The sequence below is a fragment of the Eublepharis macularius genome, chromosome 10 (assembly GCF_028583425.1).
Source record: "Eublepharis macularius isolate TG4126 chromosome 10, MPM_Emac_v1.0, whole genome shotgun sequence".
In the NCBI taxonomy this organism is placed as follows: domain Eukaryota; kingdom Metazoa; phylum Chordata; class Lepidosauria; order Squamata; family Eublepharidae; genus Eublepharis; species Eublepharis macularius.
In genome coordinates, this window is record NC_072799.1 from 8,332,432 (window position 1) to 8,351,214 (window position 18,783).

Below are 18,783 nucleotides of genomic sequence, written 5' to 3' on the forward strand. Positions count from 1 at the left end.
ACCCCAAGTAACGATAACTTCCTGACCCATTGGAAATCTTCTGGGACACTGATACGATTGCAGTCCTCCAAGTAGAACCTGGAAATCTCCTGGACTGACAACTCATCTCCAAACTACAGAGATCAGTTCCCCTGGAGAAAATAACATCTTTGGGGGGGATACTCTATGAGATCACATCCTTGCTGAGGTCCCCTCTCCCCAGTCTCCACCCCAAAATTTCCAGGAATCTCCACTGGCAACCCTAGTCACAAGACTGAGCAGCTAGGAGACCTGCTCTAGTTGGAAACAGACTATCTTTGCCTTCCCCTTTAGGCTGTCAGCCACACTGGAGCCAGTCGAGGTAATTAGAACAAAGGCAATCTACAGTGAAACGAAGCCTAATCCTACTATATAAAAGAGTAAGCGTGTTCCAGACGACATACTTCCTACCCTGGTCCACCACCAGAGGGCACTACTCTGGAGGGAAGCCCAAGCAAGGCAGCCTCTCCCTCCAGAGAGCACGCTGCAGCAGAAAGCCCAGTCTGAGATCAGGAGAAAAGCAAGTGGCAATGCTTATCCCCACTTCATCCTGCCAAAACCCATCCAGGATCAGGTGCAGAGCAGGTGGCAATGCCCCCCCTACACCCAGTTGGAATCAGGAGTGGAGCAGGTGGCAAAGCCCTCACCCCACCTTCACACAGCTGGGATCAGGCACGAAGCTGGAGGTAATGCCCGCTCTTCCCTTCATCCAGCCGGGATAAGGTGGAGAGCAGGTGGTGATACCCATCCCGCTTCAACCCACCAGAATCAGGTGCATGCCGGAGAGAGGGAGAGTGCAATGTAAAATTTGTGTTGCAGACAGGATAGATGTGGAAGGAATACCTAGTGCTCATTGTTGAGCCCAGAAAAATACACACTGCGCCTTGCTGAAAAAAGAGATACAATCTTGGGAGCATGTGCTGAAGAAAGAATCAAGCTTCCAAGTTTCAGCTGCTAGGGCTTTTTAAAATTTGCATTTTAAAAAAAGCAAATTTAAAACTATGTTTCCCAGCTAATTTTATTGGTGAAAATAGTATCACTATCTTCTTCCTTGCTTGCAGCCTCCCTGCCAAATGTCGAAAGCTTGCGGTCTTTTATTCTTGACAGCCAGATGTCTTTTGGACTCTTTCCCACTGTTAGGGAAAGCAAAAGGAACCAGTAATTGTCAGGATCCATTCTCCCTTCCCTTCCACCTTGCAGATTTTGTGACAGATGTGCGGAAGAAAAAAATGTATTTAATGGGCATCTATCAAGCTGGAAGCTGGCCAGTGCCCTAATAGTGATGCTTGTATCAGAACAGCAGGCCAACATTGCTTGCATTGCACATTTCCATTTCAAGTGCAGGAAGTTGTGTTCTCATTGCAACATGTCGGAAGAATAAGGGTTGGCAACCTGGGATATCAACCACTTACACAACCACAACTCGTGGATGTCTGTAATTCTAGAATCCTATCTGAGCCTGGATTACAGCTAATGGGAGGCTTCTAATATGTATTTATCTGGCCCTTTGATCCATCTCCATGCAGTTCAGCTTCAGGAAAAAAGTAGAATGTGGCTCAGAGAAAAAGATGGAACACGTTGGCTGTTTTATGGCTGTTGGCTGTTGGCGTGGCTCCATGGAAATCCGTATGGCTAATGGGCTTACTGTAATGTCTTTTCCCTGGTTTGACGCCACAAACAAGCTTCTTCCCATTAAAGTTGCATCTGAAAGTATCTAGCGGCATGGATTCTGACTTTGAAATTTGACTTAGAGCAGATGAAGTCGTTGTGAGTCACCTTCCCCCAAACACCCTTGAAATTGCATTTGCGGTGCTATATTATGGATCCCAACAGAAAGGCAAGGAAGAGGGCTATGCTACTGTCCTCCACTGTAACCCCTTCGACTCTAGTTGCAGTTACATCCTCTTGGGAAAGTAGCCCTGTTTAAGCCAGATTCTTAAGAAGAGAAGAACCCTGGGAAAAGCTATAGAGCCTCCGGCCACCTTAAATCCTCTGTGACTTATGTGTACTTGTTTCCCCTTAACATCTGATTATTCCTGTTCTCTCCCCCTTCCAAAGAACCTAGAAACTATTAGTGGCTAAAGGAGAGACGAGACCAGCAGAGGGAGAACGGCAGCCAAGGACTTTATGGTCCCTGCCATCTTTCTCTGCCTCTCTGGGGGAAGCCTTCAGAACGTTCAACGGGAAGGGTTGGCATACGTACAGCTACTTTTCATGTCACGGGTGAAATGTGTATCCCAGATTCGAGTTACAAGAATTTGGGATGGGTTGCGAAGGCACGGTTTCAGCTTGCAGTGGAGGGCGCCAAGAACATTGGTTGGTGAAACTCCTTTTCTCACCTGGTTGATGCAGGTTAAGTTTTGTCAGCAATAACATTCAGGTTTGAGTCCATGCTGGGAGTGGGATACAATCTTGCAGAGTTAGAGGTTCTAGGAATCCTGGTTCCAGTTTTTACTTCTGCCACCTACATCAGAACTAAATTAAAATCCTTATCACTGAATATTATACATTAATAGCCACATTGTTATGCTAGATGGTTATCCTATGCTTTTTGCATAGGATAATGGGCCCTGGTATATGTTTCGTGGACATTGATAGTCAGCAACACTCCTGATATATGCAATTGCCTTTTTTTTTCCGGAAGGGGGCAATATGTGGATATTCCAGCATCAGAACAGACATACCAGACCCCAGATTAATCTCCTTGTCTCACCTGTGAAAATCTTAATCTGGGGTCTGGTACATATAATAACAACAACAACAACAACATTCGATTTATATACCGCCCTTCAGGACAACTTAACACCCACTCAGAGCGGTTTACAAAGTATGTTATTATTATCCCCACAACAAACACCCTGTGAGATGGGTGGGGCTGAGAGAGCTCCTAGGAGTTGTGACTGACCCAAGGTCACCCAGCTGGCTTCAAGTGGAGGAGTGGGGAATCAAACCTGGCTCTCCAGATTAGAGTCCTGCCGCTCTTAACCACTACACCATACTGAAGCAGAAAATCCACCTTTCAGAAGAAGTGGTGATTGGGAGAATTGCATGTAGCACGTTCATTCCATATGCTCAGTCACGGCACAAGGAACATAAGAGATTTAAGAGTCACCCCAGTCTAAGATTGTTGAAATCAGTGGATTTAGACTGGAGTAACTCTTCTTAGAGTTACTCCATTGTTAGTCATCAAATTTGTTGGGCACACAGACACGTGCTTCCTTGCACTGAATCAGACCTTTGGTCCATCAAGGTCAATATTGCCTCCTCAGACTGGCTGCAGATCCCCAGGATTGCCCGTAGAGCTCTTTCACCATCCTTTACTAGTCGTACCTGACAAAGGCAGCTCTGACTCTCCAAAGCTCATACCCTGGAAATCTAGTTGGTCTTTAAGGCACTATTGGACCCGAATCTTGCTCTACTTGATTCTTTTAACTGGAGATTCCAGAGATTGAACTTGAGACACTCTGCATGCCATTGCCAAGCACTGGGCAAGCTTGACTTTTAATGTTATGGAAGTTGGGTAAAGAAAGAAAATGAAGATCGTTATATTGTCGAAATACTCTACACCCTACAATAGCCCCGCAGAGAGGATTAGCATATCAAGCACCAATCCATATGCAAAAGAACCTCCTCAGGATGCAGTGAAGCCTCCCTTCATTAGCATTCCACACCCTGGGAAACTCTTACAGGATGACTCAGCCCAAACTCACCTTCCTGTATAGATATGAATTACCTGCCAACTTCTTTTCCACACTGTGACACTGAGAGATCTCTGTCTTTTGGTGCTACACCTCTGAAGATGCCAGTCACAGCTGCTGGTGAAACTTCAGGAACTACAATGCCAAGACCACGGCTATACAGCCCGGAAAATCCACAACAAACCAAAGAAGACTGTGTTGATTGTGTCCAGTTCTGCTTTTCACTACTGTTGCTGTTTCTAATGCATGATGCAAATTCTGTCATTTTATTTTTTCCTTTTTGCACAGTTTGTGACTATTTTATGCTTTTATGTAGAGTAATTCTCACAGCTCACACAGCCATGTTTCAACTATGCAGATTTATGTATCAGCCAGTCTGATTTAAAATTAATATAATTAGAATTACCTGTTAGGAGCAATTATTATATACTGCAGACTTGGGTGGAACAATATCTATTCTTCAAGGACTCTCTTTTCAGTTAGATAATTCACAGGACTGAACTAAAATTTTAAGGAGTGTTTAATTATCTTTTATGATTGCATTTGTGCCTCATTTCCACACACACCCCCACCAGTTATCATAAATTAAATATCTACTTATATTAAAAAGAGAGTTTCATGCATGCAAAATGAGATGCGATTTCATTTTTAAATTTTATTGTTTAAAAATTACATTGGCTAAAGCAATTAAATCATTCGGTTAAAGAAATATATCTTTCAGAATGCAAATGTGTGTCTGATGTGCATTTGCTTTAGGAACATTACAGATATTTTTGGATACTTATTTGGTATTCTTCATTTATTCGGTTATTTTTGCATAGTGAACCTAATAGCCAAGTAATTTTAGGATATTAATCTCTGCTCTTGGAGATCAAAATAATTCTTATGCGCAGCTGTCTGTAGCTCTTGGAATGTTTGTTGCATGTTATACTGATAGGATTTGTAAGATAACATTTGTAGGCCACATTAAAATTCAGAATTTGTTAAATACAACTAATTTTTCTTGGGAGTCCCAGTGGTTTTCTTACTAATAATTGGAAAAATGCAAATGAAGACAACTAATCAGTGGATTGGCCGGCTGTAGTACCCAGCTATCTACCTTAATGAATTAAAAATGCATCACATCCAGATATGTAAATTACTTTAAATGTGATGAGGTGTGAAGAATGAAGGAAAAGGAGAAATAAATGCATTCCCATCCCTTCTTCTTAAACCTGCAACCTTTGCAAGACCCTTGAGTCATGGTGATAGTCCAAAGTGGGTAATTTTTAGTCTGCTTCTCTTTAATTAGCAGTGATGCTTAGCTACTGTGTACTCAATTCTAGCATAGCCCATTGTTGAGGCTCGGTCTGGCTAAGAGGCAGATGTACTTATTTACTCCATTCCTACCCTGCCCCCCCCCCAAGGGGATCAAAAATGGCTTACACCAGTCTCATCGGTTTTATCCTCAAAACAACCCTGCATGGCAGGTTAGGCTGAGTGACTGTGACTGGCCTATGATCACCTGGCCAGCTTCCATGGCAGAACGGGATTGCAAATCCTAGTCTGACACTCTAACCACTACTCCACACTGGTTCTCAGATGGAAATAAGGTTTAATCATTTATTTTATTGATGTTATTTGTAGTCTGCCTTTCTCACTGAGGGTCTCACCACTAGAGATGGGCACAATCCCCCAAAAATTAACGATCCAGCTGATCATGGATCGGCGCTGGCGCCGATCCCGAATTAACGATCCACACCTATCATCTCCTGTTCCCAAGCCGTGGATCGTGGAGGCCAAAGCGGGGTGTGCTGCTATTCCCAGCTATGTGGGAAGGTGGGTGCTGGCGGCAGCGGCCAGACCCAGCGGGCATGGGGAGATGGCGATGAGCCGCCTCCCCTCGGGGGGCGGGGGGTCTGGCCGCTCGTCTGTGTTTGGCCGTCAGAGCTGCCTATCAGGGTTTGCAGGGATGAGATTAGAGTGCCCATGGCTACAGAACACCCCCTTCCCCCTCCCTCCCCTGGGTATCTTCTCCCAACTTGTGACTGCTTTGCTGCTCCGTGGTTGGAAGGAAGCCCTGCTGATCAAGGAAAGCTGGGCTTCCATTTGGGTTTCCAGGGCAACAGAAGGAGCGCAAACAGAGCTAAGGCTTTCCCCTGGCTCTGCTGCCAGGGGAATAGATTGCTGGCGCCTGAGTGTCTGGATCCCTGATCTGAGCCCAAATGCAACAATCCAGGCCTCTCCCGATCGCTGGATCATTGGCTGTGGACGATCACAATCCGCCAGGTCACGATCATGCGATCGCCATTATCGTGGGTTTTTTTTTATCGTAATGCGGATCGTGCCCATCTCTACTCACCACACAATGATGCCTGGCACATGCTGTTTAAGTGTCAGCTTTCGCAATTTTACCTGGGAGCTGTAGTTTTAAAAGAGCCGCTGGATTGGATCGCTGTGGAGAAAGAAGGACCCACTCTTTTTGTAAAACGAGTTGGGAGAGAGCAGTGGAAAAGAAAAGAAGCTTTTGGCTAGCTCTCTAAAGAACTTAGTTGCTGAACTGCACTGTCTTTCCCCCTCCCTGGCAGATTCCACCTAGTGGGGTCGGGGAGGGAGAGACTGTGTAGTTCAGCAAGTAAGGAGTTAAAAGCACTAGTCAAAATCTTTATTTTACAAACAGAGTGAGTCATTCTCTATGCGACAGCTCTTTTAAAACTACAGCTCCCAGGTGTCACTGTGTGGTGAGACCCTGAGACTCAAGGTGGATTACACAGTGTGGCTCAGTACAGTCAATTTCAAGGACATTTCCATACACACATAATAGGGTATATACATGTTAATTTGCAAAGATTTAAAACCAGCAGAAATCCAACACAGAGTTAAGGAAATGCTGAAACAGAGCATAAGTAATTCTAAAATTGACATGTTAGACAACATTGGCTCTTTCCAGTAGGATCATACTTACGGCAACGATAGGAAAGTCTATAGTCACTCCCTATCCCTTTACTGATGCATCTCTTTGAGACAGCTACCTTATATTACTGCTCTCCTATCTGAGTCAAAAAGCCCTCTTGTATCATTCAGTGTTGCATTGTTTGAGGAAAGCGGGAGCTCAGTGCCTAATATTTTGCAGGTTGCAGGGGTGATAGGGAACACATTGTTCTCTTTTTTAAAAAAATATGCAAGTAAAAAATTGACACAGTAGAAATCAGGCTGGACTAGAACATACTTGGGAGCCTCCTACCCTTGGTCCATCTAGTTCAATATTGTGTTCTTTGAGTGGCAGCAATTCTCCGGGGGGCCAGGCAGAGAGAGGCTTTCCCCAACCCCTGCTAGTGGAGATCCTTTCATTTAATGCAGAGCTGGTGTGGGGTACTTGTTAGTGTTGGACTAGGAAACTGGAGACCCTGGTTCAAATCCTCATTTAGTCATGGAAGTCCACCAATGGTGCAATCCTAAAGACACTTTCCTAGAAGTGAACACTGTTGGGTAGAGTTCAGTAGCATCTTGAGTGGCCCGGCTGAAGAGTGCTCTCCCAGTGACCTATCTACGGGACCGCCTCTCCCCATATATTCTCCAGAGGACACTCCAATCAGGGGAAAAACAGCTGTTGGTGGTCCCTGGCCCCAAGGAGGCCCACCTAGCCTCGACTAGAGCCAGGGCCTTTTCGGTCCTGGCTCCCACCTGGTGAAATGCTCTGTCTGCTGAAATCAGGGCCCGGCAGGACTTAGTATCTTTTCGCCTGGCCTGCAAGACAGAGTTGTTCCGCCAGGCATATGGCTGAGGCTGGGCCTCCGCTGGCCTGGAAAAAGGGGGTGTATAAAACCCTCCCTGTGAAGGCTGTCCACCATCTTGTTTTAAATGTGTTGTTTTTTAATGAATATGAATTTTTATTTTATTTTAATCGTATTTTTAAGATGTTGGTATCTGCCCTGAGCCCGCTTGCGGGGAGGGCAGAATACAAATTTGAAATAAATAAAATAAATAAAAAACTGAGCCAGTCACTCTTAGTCTGAACTACCTCACAAGGATGTCATGAGGATAAAATAGATGGGAGAATCACGTCTGCCACCTTGATCACCTTGGTAGTCAAAAGCCAAGGACTGAATCAGGGACAGTCTCCATGCATAGAATGTTCCGTACCACCAAGCAATGGCTTCTCCCAGTTTCTCATCCCTTTTCCCTTGTCAGGTTATAGCTAGTTTTCTCTGTGCAGGTTATTTCATCTGTGTTGGAAGCTGAAGTTTAGGGAAGAGAAGGAGCTCAGCAGGTATAGCCCTCTGAAGCTTCCATTTCTTCCAAGGAACTGATCTTTGTAGCCCGGAGATCAGTCGTCATTCTGGGAGAAGTCCGAGCCCCATCTGGAGGCTGGCAACCCTATTAGCACCCTTTTCCTGTTATCGCTCTCCTCTGATTCTAAGCATGGTGGGGGGTTAAGGAGGGTCTACTTGAATGACAGTCCGTGGTAGCACAATGCCTGTATCTTTCCATCGTTGGCAGCTAAAGGCCAAGATCTTAATGACGTGGTTAACTTGCATCTGAGCTTCCCCACTTCAGACTATAGGAAGGGGCTTACTTGGCTGAATTTTCCTCCATCCACACACACAGAGAATCAGAGAGAAGGATAGGCGCAAACCTATCTGCCTGACATGCCACTTTTCTATCAAGTGGCAATTGGAGAAGCATTCAGTCTCCCCCTGGCTTCTGAAATGAGTCTGCTAAGGCACAGGTTTACTACCTCAATGAGTGCTTATTTTTCCTGGGAGTAAGGGGTGGTTGGGAGAGAAGACAGGCTGAACTTCGTAAAAACTCTTTGAATCGCCCTCCTTTCCCCAAGAAACTGTATCTGATCTGATGGTAGCTGTTTGTAAAGAGAATTATCTTCTTTCCCAATGCAAGGCATTATTTCTTTGCCATTACAGCTGTCATAACAGTGTAACAAAACCTTTTATTTCTCCCTGTATGCGGATTTCCCTTCCCGCTTTGGAGTTATAATGTCAGCATGTTTCAACGTAGCGCCTCTTCTTTCCCTGCCATCTCTAGTTGTGTTAATGCTCCCACCAATCAATCCTATTCTGCAAATTCAAATAAAAAAGGGTTTAAATAGGTATGGGCATGCGAGTTGAACACAGTTATGCTGATGGCCATTTAATTGACTCTTCAGTGTCTTGTTCGTTGCATTCGCATCACTGTTCAGGGGGTGCGCATTTCATCCATCTCATGGAACCACTCAAAAGTTCATCAGAACTTTCTCCGAGGATGGTTGTTGTTGTTTTTTACCAGCATGGGATGAATAAAGTGTGATGGGAAGAGAAACAACTCAAGAAACAACTCAAGAAACGACCAGCCACAGAACATAGTGCCGAGCTCCCAGAATGACAGCGTCTTCCTGGTGCGATTTCACGTGAGAACAGCCGTTTTCACGCGAAATCGCACCGGGAAGACGATGTCGTTCTGGAAGCTCGGCACCATGTTCCATAACTGGTAAGCAGTGTGAAAACGGCCACTGTCAGATATACCATAGCGGAATTCTGACTGGCTGCAGATTCCTGGAGAGTGTCTACTGCACGGTTGGTGATGCACATCTCCTTGGGTCACATGTTTAATTTTACACATGGGAGACCAAGTCCTAACCTCACACCCTGTCGTGTGTAGAACCATTGTGCCTGGAATCGGTGTAAACTGACTACTTTCTCCACCCTAAACATAATATTATAAAGCATGACTCCCCTTAGTCATCTTTTTTCTAAACTGAAAAGCCACATGCTCTTTTAGCTTTTCCTCATAGGAATGAGTGCCAGACGCTTAATCATCTTTCTTGCCTTCTGGTGGTAGAGAGCGCCCTCAAGTCATTATGGCAACCCCCTGGGGGGGTTCATGGCAAGAGACTAACAGAGGTGGTTTGCCATTGCCTGCCTCTGCAGCCCTGGTCCTTGTTGGAGGTCTCCCATCCAATTACTAACCACGGCTGACCCTGCTTAGCTTCGGAGATCTAATGAGATCAGGCTCACCTGGGCTATCCACATGCCTTCTACTGCACTTTTGGAGGGGGTCCTTGATCTGGAAAGTCCAGGCTAGCTTGATCTCATCAGAGCTCAGAAGCTGTGCAGGGTTGGCCTGGTTATTACCTGGATGGTAGACCACCAAGGAAGTCCTGGGTCGCTGTGTAGAGGCGAGCAACGGCAAACCCTTTCCATTCATCTCTTGCTTTGAAAACCCCATGAGGGGTTGCTATAAATTGGTGGCAACTTGATGGCAATTTATACACAGAGAAACTGTTCTTTTTTCCAGCTTTACCATGCATGACACTGAGGATCCAAGATCAGGTCTCCTGGTTTGTCAATTAAGCTTAAAACTTACCTGTTAAGAGGATTTGGATCAGGTCCTTAACATTGGAGTTAAGGTGGGGAATAATCTGATCGTGCAATTTCCTCCAGAGCAATTGTTTTTATTTAATTAAAACATTTATTAGCCAACTTCCTACCATACAGGAAATCAAGGCAGCTTGCAAGGTAAATAAAGTAATAATAAAAATACACTAATGACCCCCCAAGTTTAAAAACACAGTTTAAGACTGCCAGTAACTAGAGAAAACAAAATTAATCAAAAGCAGTCCTAAATAATACCCTCTTCAACTGCCTCCTAAAGATCAACAATGAGGGGGCCAGGCACACCGGCATGGGGAGGTTGTTCCATAACAATTACTTCTCCCATCTCTTTGTTTCTGAGAGGGGGACAAGAATACATTTGCCTACATCAATGCCGTGGCCCGAGTCCAAAATCAACCTTCACCCTCTTTCTTTTGAACATAAATTTCATGTGAAGAGATCCAGCCATAAATCCCCAGTGTCCCATATCATTGAAAGATAAGTATATCATGTAAAATAACAACTTCCCCCCAACTTTTTTAAACACTCAAATGCATGTCAGAAAACGTTCATAACTCATTTATCTAAGGGTAAAGGACATGGATCTAATTAAACAGCATCAAAAAAGTTACAAAGCAAGGCAAGGTGTATAGTGTCTGATTTCTCTATACAATCCAGTGTTTTATACCTAGCATCAGACTGAAAATATACAGCCCTTTTATGCAAATTCACATTGTGATCCATAACAAAAATGCATGTTAGATCAGATACATTCATGTGGCCTTCTCATAATCTCTCTTGTGGTATTAAAAGGGAATCTAACAAATTTTTGGAAGACAGTTCCATCAAGGACCACTAATCATGGGAGCTCCAAGTACAGGGGCAGGATATTCTTGAATGTCAGTTGCTGATAAGCAATAAGTTTGGTCTGCTTGTAGGACATCCAGCTGACTGCTGTAGGAAACTGGACTAGATGGACGACTGGTATGGTCCAGCAGAGCACTTTTATGCTCCAGTCCAACATACCCCACAAAACAGTATTCATTGGACTGTGATTCTTGGCTCCTGCAGTGTTTCACTGTCGCCTCAAATAGCTGGCTGAGTTGCCGTGAGGGATTGAGCTGGCCCTCGGAAGAATGTGCAAAGGCACCCCCCTGCTCCGACGTCCCGCGTTTGTTGCAAAAGAGCCATTCAACAGTCTTACAATGTTTGATGGCAGATCTCACCGGTAATTTAAAATATCCTAATTTAATAGAGTATGATCGGCCATTTGCCAACAAACACACAAGTTGCGTCGTAAATCATGCTGCAGAATGGAAAGAGACCATTACACGGCACGATATATAACGGCTCTCTGTTGAGTTGGCAGGTTGTTGCCGTTATAATGTTACTATTCATCTTGAAACTTGTTTTTCTTTCAAAAGGGAAAGATGGAAAAGAAGTGTGCGTTTTGTGTGGGAAGGGGGGAAATGTTCTTGAATCTGGAGATTAAAAATTAATTACCAGTTAGGGGAATGCATGACGATGAATCATTTGGACCAATCAATTTAAGTCCTTAATTGTCAGGAGGTGGGTTATGATTCCTGTTCTAACTCCCATCGCTATGAGTAACGCGGGAACTTTGTAAACATTTTTAATGGTAATATGGTCCAGGAGCAGCTGATATTGTAGCCTGGTAGAAGCTAGGCATGCTTGGCTGGAACCTAGCAGAAGCTTCTTCTAAGCTGCTCTCTGTTTTTCAAAGAAGAGCAGAAGGTAAAGATATGAATTTCAAAAGTCTTGGCTCCCCTGAGTAAAACAGTGCCCATGAAAATAGATCTTTTCTCCTTCTTCCCAAGAGCTCCCAAAAGCCAATGTTGGTTGGTGGTCATGGGGAGAGAGCTTTATGGGCAAAATACCACATAACTCTTCCACTGGTGCAGGAAATGAGCAAGCTTCTACCACTTGTAGGAGAGTACATCTTTCTCTTATGGTAGTCCCACATCTCACCTGCTTTTTATCCACAAGGATCCACCAGCCATCAGCACCAGCTTTTCAGGCTTACAGCGAGCTACTAGGGAGAGGGAGGAGAAATCCATGGCTGTAAATAGGGTTGACAATCTCCAGGTGGTGGCTGGAGATCTCCTGGAATTACAACTGATCTCCAGGCCACAGAGAGCAGTTCCCCTGGAGAAAATGGCTGCCTTGGAGGCTGGATTCTATGGCATTGTATCATACTGAGGTCCCCTCCCCAAACTCCACCCTCTCCAGGCTCAACCCCCCCCCCTCAATTTCCAGGAATTTCCCAACCTGGAGCTGGCAACCGTAGCCGCAAGCAACTTCCCTTGATAATTTATAGCAACCAAGTTGTGCATTAAAAGTATGTCATAGGGGAGTTTCCTACACTGTGAGGTTTGTTTGCACCATATGAGAAATCAGTGTGGTGCCCTAGACTGAAAGACAATCTTAGACCAGGGAGGCTGAGGAAGGGGCTGTGGCTCAGTGGTGGAGCGCTGCCTGGCATGCACAAGATCCCAGGTTCACTCCCTGACATCTCCAATTAAGCGCTCCACCACCAGACAGTAGGTGATGTGAAAGACCTCCACTTAAAAACCTGGAGCTCTACTGCCAGTTTGAGTAGACAAGACTGACCTGATGAACCAGCAGCCTGATTCAGTATAAGGCACCCTTGAGGTGGGTGGAGCTGAGAGAGCTCTGACTGACTCAAGGTCACCCAGCTGGCTTCAAGCGAAGGAGTGGGGAATCAAACCTGGCTCTCCAGATTAGAGTCCTGCTGTTCTTAACCACTACACCAAAGTTGAGGGAAGACTCATACAAAAGGAGAGGCCAGGAAGGATAGTTCTTCTCAGCATCTCGCTTTGTGTCAATTCTTGCCTACCAAACAGCCCACAGTGCAGCACTCCTCCCACCTGCCTTGCAGAGCAATGGCCACATGGCCATGAACGCAATGGCCACGTGGCCAGGTCTGAATCTACAGCTGTTGGATTCAGGGATGCCACTTAAATTTGGGCAAAGATTCAGAACCCTTCGCAGTTCCAAACACCTGCACTTTTCTTCCTCTTTGTCTCCTTTATTCAACAGGCTCCCTTTCTTGGTGTAGCACTTGGTTGGGTGGGGATTAAGCAGCATCTGAACGGATGTGCCTCAGTGAGTCTACAGCCATGCATTTATATACCTAAGGCATTTCTGTACTGCTCTTCAGATGAGATTTCTGTTCAAAGTGGTTTTGTGCGCTTTGTGAAGGTTCTATGGATTCTAGAGAGCCATTTCCACTGAGCAATTGAAGAGGCGTGGTTGCGTTACTTTGACTGGGCATTCCAACGGAGGATAGTATATCTTAAGGAGTCTGTGATGGCTGGCAGGAACGGTGGGTTTTGGCGGGCATTTGCCAAAGCTAAGTGGTTTAGGATCTTTTTAATAGCTCCATCTCTCTGTATGAAAGCACTTGGAGCACTTTTATTTTTTGGGAAAGATGCTAGCAGTATGTGTTAATGTTCCCTAGCTCTGCCCTGCACAAAATAAGCATACCTCTATGCAGGGCTTTTTTTCTGGGAAAAGAGGTGGTGGAACTCAGTGGGTTGCCCTCGGAGAAAATGGTCACATGGCTGGTGGCCCCGCCCCCTGATCTCCAGACAGAGGGGAGTTGAGATTGGTGCGGAGGGCACTCTAAACTCCCCTCTGTCTGGAGATCGGGGGGTGGGGCCACCAGCCATGTGACCATTTTCAAGAGGTTCCGGAACTCCGTTCGCCTGCGTTCCCCCTGAAAAAAAGCCCTGCCTCTATGGAGTCTGGGGTGCTTGGTTCATGCCTCCCTCCCTGCCCCTGCCTCCCTCCTGCCAAAGGCAGTCCAGGGGGCTCCCTGCCCTGTGGCCCACAAAAAGCTAAAGCCAGCTAGGGTTCTCAGTCCCCTGGTGGGCAGGAAATCCCCTGCCCCCACCTCTCAGTTCCCACTCAGAGCAGTAGTGAGAGAATTTTTTCAATGACCAAGGCATCATTTGTGGGTTTCCCCCAGAAGTGATGTCACATTCCTCTAGGAATTGTGGGAAACTCTAAAACTCTATCAAACCATAGAGCTTTTGGCAATTCCTCGAAAGGAAACTATGGTTTTCCCATAGAGTTTCCAATGATTCCTAGGGAGGCATGATGTCACTTCTGGGTTTTCCCTAGAAACGACATCTCACCATTGCCGGTAGCCCACCTCCCAACCCCCCCGCCCCAAGTCTCCTGCTGGTTGCTAGACTGAGTTGTGGAATTTAACAGGTTGAATTATGCCGAGCAACACTAGCTCCTCCCTAAGTCATCTTTATCAATTTTCTGCAATATAAAAATATGTCTACAAGATTCACATTTAAAGATTAAAACCCTGGAGGGAGAATCAGCAAATTAATTTGCTTTCCCATTCGGGGTCTGGCTTGCCATATTTAGGTGTTTGTCTTCGGGGCGGAACAGCTGTTGACCCCATGTGATTTTTCATCACTGGATTAAAGTCACATTTTAATAGTATGATGCAGATGCTTTTGATTCAACGATTGAGTAGCCGAGTCTCCTATGTGAGGGAAAGCCGTGATTTGCTTGCCTTTAGGATTGCTTTCTTCTTTCAGCTTGGAGGGGCTGATTCCTCAGTGTTCCTCTGTGCTGACACTTGCATTGACACAGTAGTGTAAGCTTGGTCATTTGGAGTCCTGTTTCCTTTTATATTATTCTCGCCAGGCCTAACTTCATAGGCAATAGCAATGTCTTCTAAATGCATAAGCACCAGTTCCCCAGACACCTGATTTGACTAGGTTTCCCCACCATTCCTAGCTGTCTTCAAAACCATCCCTTGAAAGTTTTTGCAGAGTTCTGTCTTGAGTTGTGCCAAGTGTTCAGGATGAGGACCAAAAAAACCCCTATTTTTTTTAGGGCAACTGAAAATGATAAGGGAAATCAACAATACAAGCTACAGGAGAAATCTGGGAAATGGCAAGCTGTTTTCTGAGTGTTTTTTTTAAAAGATGTTATTGTTATCAAAAGCAAATTAGTGGGCATCAAGTCACAGACACCACAGGAAAAGGTCTTGCAAGCATTGTGTTGACGGTATGGCAGAAAACTATAGATTGTTGGTGTCTAATATTTGTGGTCAGTGCTGTGATAATGGTGCCGAAGAAGTGCAAGCCATTGTGCTTTGCGGGGGTGGAGGGAGTCCCATTGCATGTTTTCTGCACAATTGGAATCTTGTCTAGGTGCATTCTGCAGACACTTATTTCTGGGCAAAGGCCAGATGACCACTTTATTGAACAGCACTCCAGATAAAACCATTGAGGGCATATTTTCTTCTCTCTGGTTTTATACAAAGTAGTAAAAGGTAACAAAGAAAGCAACATTTTTAATGATTTCTCCTTAGAGTAAGCAAAATTGAATGGAAAGGGGAATGGTTAAAGAAGAAAAGGTAGAGCCAAAGGGGAGGCGGCAGATGGGTATAGTTAAAGAGAGGGGCTGTGCCAAAGGGGAAAGGGGACCTGGTTATACTCTGTTGCCCAGAGCCTGTGAAAACCTGGAATCAGTTGTTAAAGTGAAATTCAGTGTGCATTCATCCATCTTTATCCCAGAATTACTTTTATACATTGTATGTCTTTCCTAGTCAGGTTATTTCTACACAGTGTCCTCTTCCACAAGATGATCCGCTTAGTTCCCTGACCATTGTTCTCCTCCAGGTAGGACTTTCAGTAATCCTTTTATCCCTTTCTTTTTTGTTTCTTGTCCCCAGCTGGACAGTGCCACATCTCTCATCCAAGCAGCTAAAAACCTGATGAACGCTGTGGTCCTTACTGTAAAAGCTTCATACGTGGCTTCGACCAAATACCAAAAGGTCTATGGCACAGCGGCAGTCAACTCACCAGTTGTGTCTTGGAAGATGAAGGCACCTGAAAAGAAACCCCTAGTCAAGAGAGAAAAGCCGGAGGAATACCAGACAAGAGTGAGAAGAGGTTCTCAGAAGAAACACATTTCTCCCGTACAGGCTCTAAGTGAATTTAAAGCGATGGATTCCTTCTAATTCACTAGGCTTTGCCCTGAAGAGTTTTCTATTTCCTTCCTTGTTTTTTTGTATGCATACCTGCCAACTTGTATGCATCTGGCATGGCGGGAGGGGGGGGCGGGGAGCAAAGATAATAAAGCAGTGTCAATTTGCATGCAACCTGAGACTCTATTAAAATTGTTCCGCAATCTGCATTTTCCCTTCCCAAAAGACACATGGTGTTCTTATGTTAAATGGCGGTCCACCAAGCTAATCTCTTTTCTCATGATAGCAAACAAAAACAGAATTGGCAACCCCTCCTTCCCCCAAAACACATTGTACTGGAAGAGCAGGGGTGGAGGGAAGGGGAGAGAGCTCTGAAATATGGAAAGCGAGTCCTTAATGCATGCAAGAAACATTAGGTTGGCAGGTATATTTATAAGTGGGAAACCTGGAAATTGCCGTGGTAGACCATAAAAAGCTTGTATTGCTTTTGTTACGAAGCAATCATGTAACTAGCCCAGTATGCTTGACTGTGTGGCCCAGATAATGAGACAATTTAACTTGGAGTCATCTTCATTATGGTATGTGAAATTTTTAACACAGATGATCAAAAATTAACACGTCTTAACCCACATTTTCTTCTTTTGTTCCTAGCTGTGTTATGTTTCTGCTTCTGTTTCAACAAATCCCATTCAATATGAACAAAGTTTTCCTTTTTTTCTTTTGCCAATTGAATTCTTTCTGGTGGAGTATGAAGCACAACATGGTGGTTGACATTGCCTTTTGTATTATTATAATTATATTATTAATATGAATATTATTAGAAATAGACAAGCCAGTGATGGAATGTGTAGACCTATGGGAACTGACAAATGTGAGAACTTAGAAGCAAATACGTAGGTGCAGCTTTGGATTACAAGGTCTCTGATATACCCTCGTAACTGCTAACTCTCAATAAACTTATTTAACCTTGGAATTCTCAGTTTCGCTCCTAATGATCGACTTCCCATCTGTTTTCTGTGTGTAATGCCAGCGTCGCCAGTTTGGTGCTGTCTATATTGCATTTATTTCACTGTCAAACAATGGTATGCTACTGCTTTTAGACTGATATCCCAGCCAATATCTTAGACGATCACAAACAAATTGACATAACCATTATTTTATTTCATAAGTTATTTGAAATATTTATACCTCACCTCTTGATACCACTATATTGAGGTGACTACTAACAAAAAAAAAACATATGTTAAAAACAAAGAGGACATCAAAATGCTATTAAACCAACAATAAAAGATCAAGATGGGTATCCGTGTTAGTCTGTCTGTAGCAGTAGAAAAGAGCAAGAGCCCTGTAGCCCCTATAAGACTCACAAAATTTGTGGTAGGGTGTGAGCTTTTGTGAGTCACAGCTCACTTCTTCAGATCTGACAGCAGCCATGCCCTACCACAAATTTTGTTAGTCTTATAGTTGCTGCTGGACTCTTGCTCTTTTCTACAACAGTCAAAGAGCAGCAATATAACACATAAAACAGAGCAGGCTAAATCAAAAGCACCCTGTTTTCAAGGCATTTAAAAATCAGTCCAAAACCACAACAAACAAGGGTGAGCTAGTTGAAACCATTGCGAGGGGCCTACAAAACTCTCAAGAAAAACATTTGCACCTAGTGCCGAAAAGAATAGAGACCGTTTCAAGGGAACCTCTATAGGGAAGGATTTCCAAAGCACAGGAGCTACCACTGGGAAGGCCTCAAAATACGAGACCGCACAGAACAAGGCTTTTGATTATGGCCTCAGCTGGTGGGCAGGAGAATTAAAACCATGAAGCTCAGTCATCTGGATATTAGCTTTATAGTGGACTGTGGGGGAGAGGACAAGCTTGATGCTAGATCTTCCAGCTGTGTCTGCCCAGCAAAGGATTGGAATGTAGGTAGAACATTAGAGATATGCTACAGTTCTTCAACAGCCCATTCCTCCCCATCTCCCACACGCTTTTCATTTATTCTGTACAACAGAGGCCAGAAGGTCCTTTGCCCTGTCTTCTTTTTCACCTTCTCAATATACTTGTGCCTGAGCCGCAGCCCCCACCTTACCAGTATGACAGTTTTATTCTAGATCTGTGCAGCTGGAGGCATAGATGCTGCACTGACATTTGCAGTTGCCCAAGGCTCCAGTTGCTGTGCTCCAAGTAACAGATGTGCCACAGTTGACAGATGTGCTCCAGTTGACAGGGTGAATTTGTCACAGGACTGGGATGTGAAGTCTCAGTATGTAACTTCAAGACGCACAACAGAGTTTGGCTAAAGCTAAGCAAGTCTGCTGCTTGGATGGGAGACTGCCTAACAACCATCCAGAAGGCAGTATGAGTGCCCCAATCGAAGAACGAGGTGCAAATGCAAAGCAAAATAAAATTTGGAAATATATTGTTATAAATTGCACTAATCCCACATACCATAAGCATATCAGAATATGAATGGTGTCCTGATAGGCAAACAGCAAGATTAGTGTCCAGTGGCACCTTAGAGACCAACAAGATTTTCAAGGGATAAGCCTTCGAGAGTCAAAGCTTCCTTACATGCGTTATGTGCTGTCAAGTCACAACCGATTTACGGCAGTCCCAGCAAGAGGCTTTCAAGGCATGTGAGAACATAAGAACATAAGAACATAAGCAAAGCCATGTTGGATCAGGCCAGTGGCCCATCCAGTCCAACATTCTGTCACACACA

General features: G+C 44.6%; 1 protein-coding gene across 1 annotated transcript in view; it reads left to right on the forward strand.

The window, feature by feature from the left end:
- Positions 1-16,113, forward strand: part of CTNNA2 (catenin alpha 2) — a 678,629-nt gene extending 662,516 nt beyond the window's left edge. Inside the window, exon 21 of the mRNA XM_054989920.1 lies at positions 15,810-16,113. Within this exon, the coding sequence (XP_054845895.1) occupies positions 15,810-16,097 (288 nt within the window). The 3' untranslated portion in view covers positions 16,098-16,113. The remainder of the gene's footprint in view (positions 1-15,809) is intronic.
- The last annotated feature ends 2,670 nt before the right edge of the window (positions 16,114-18,783 follow it).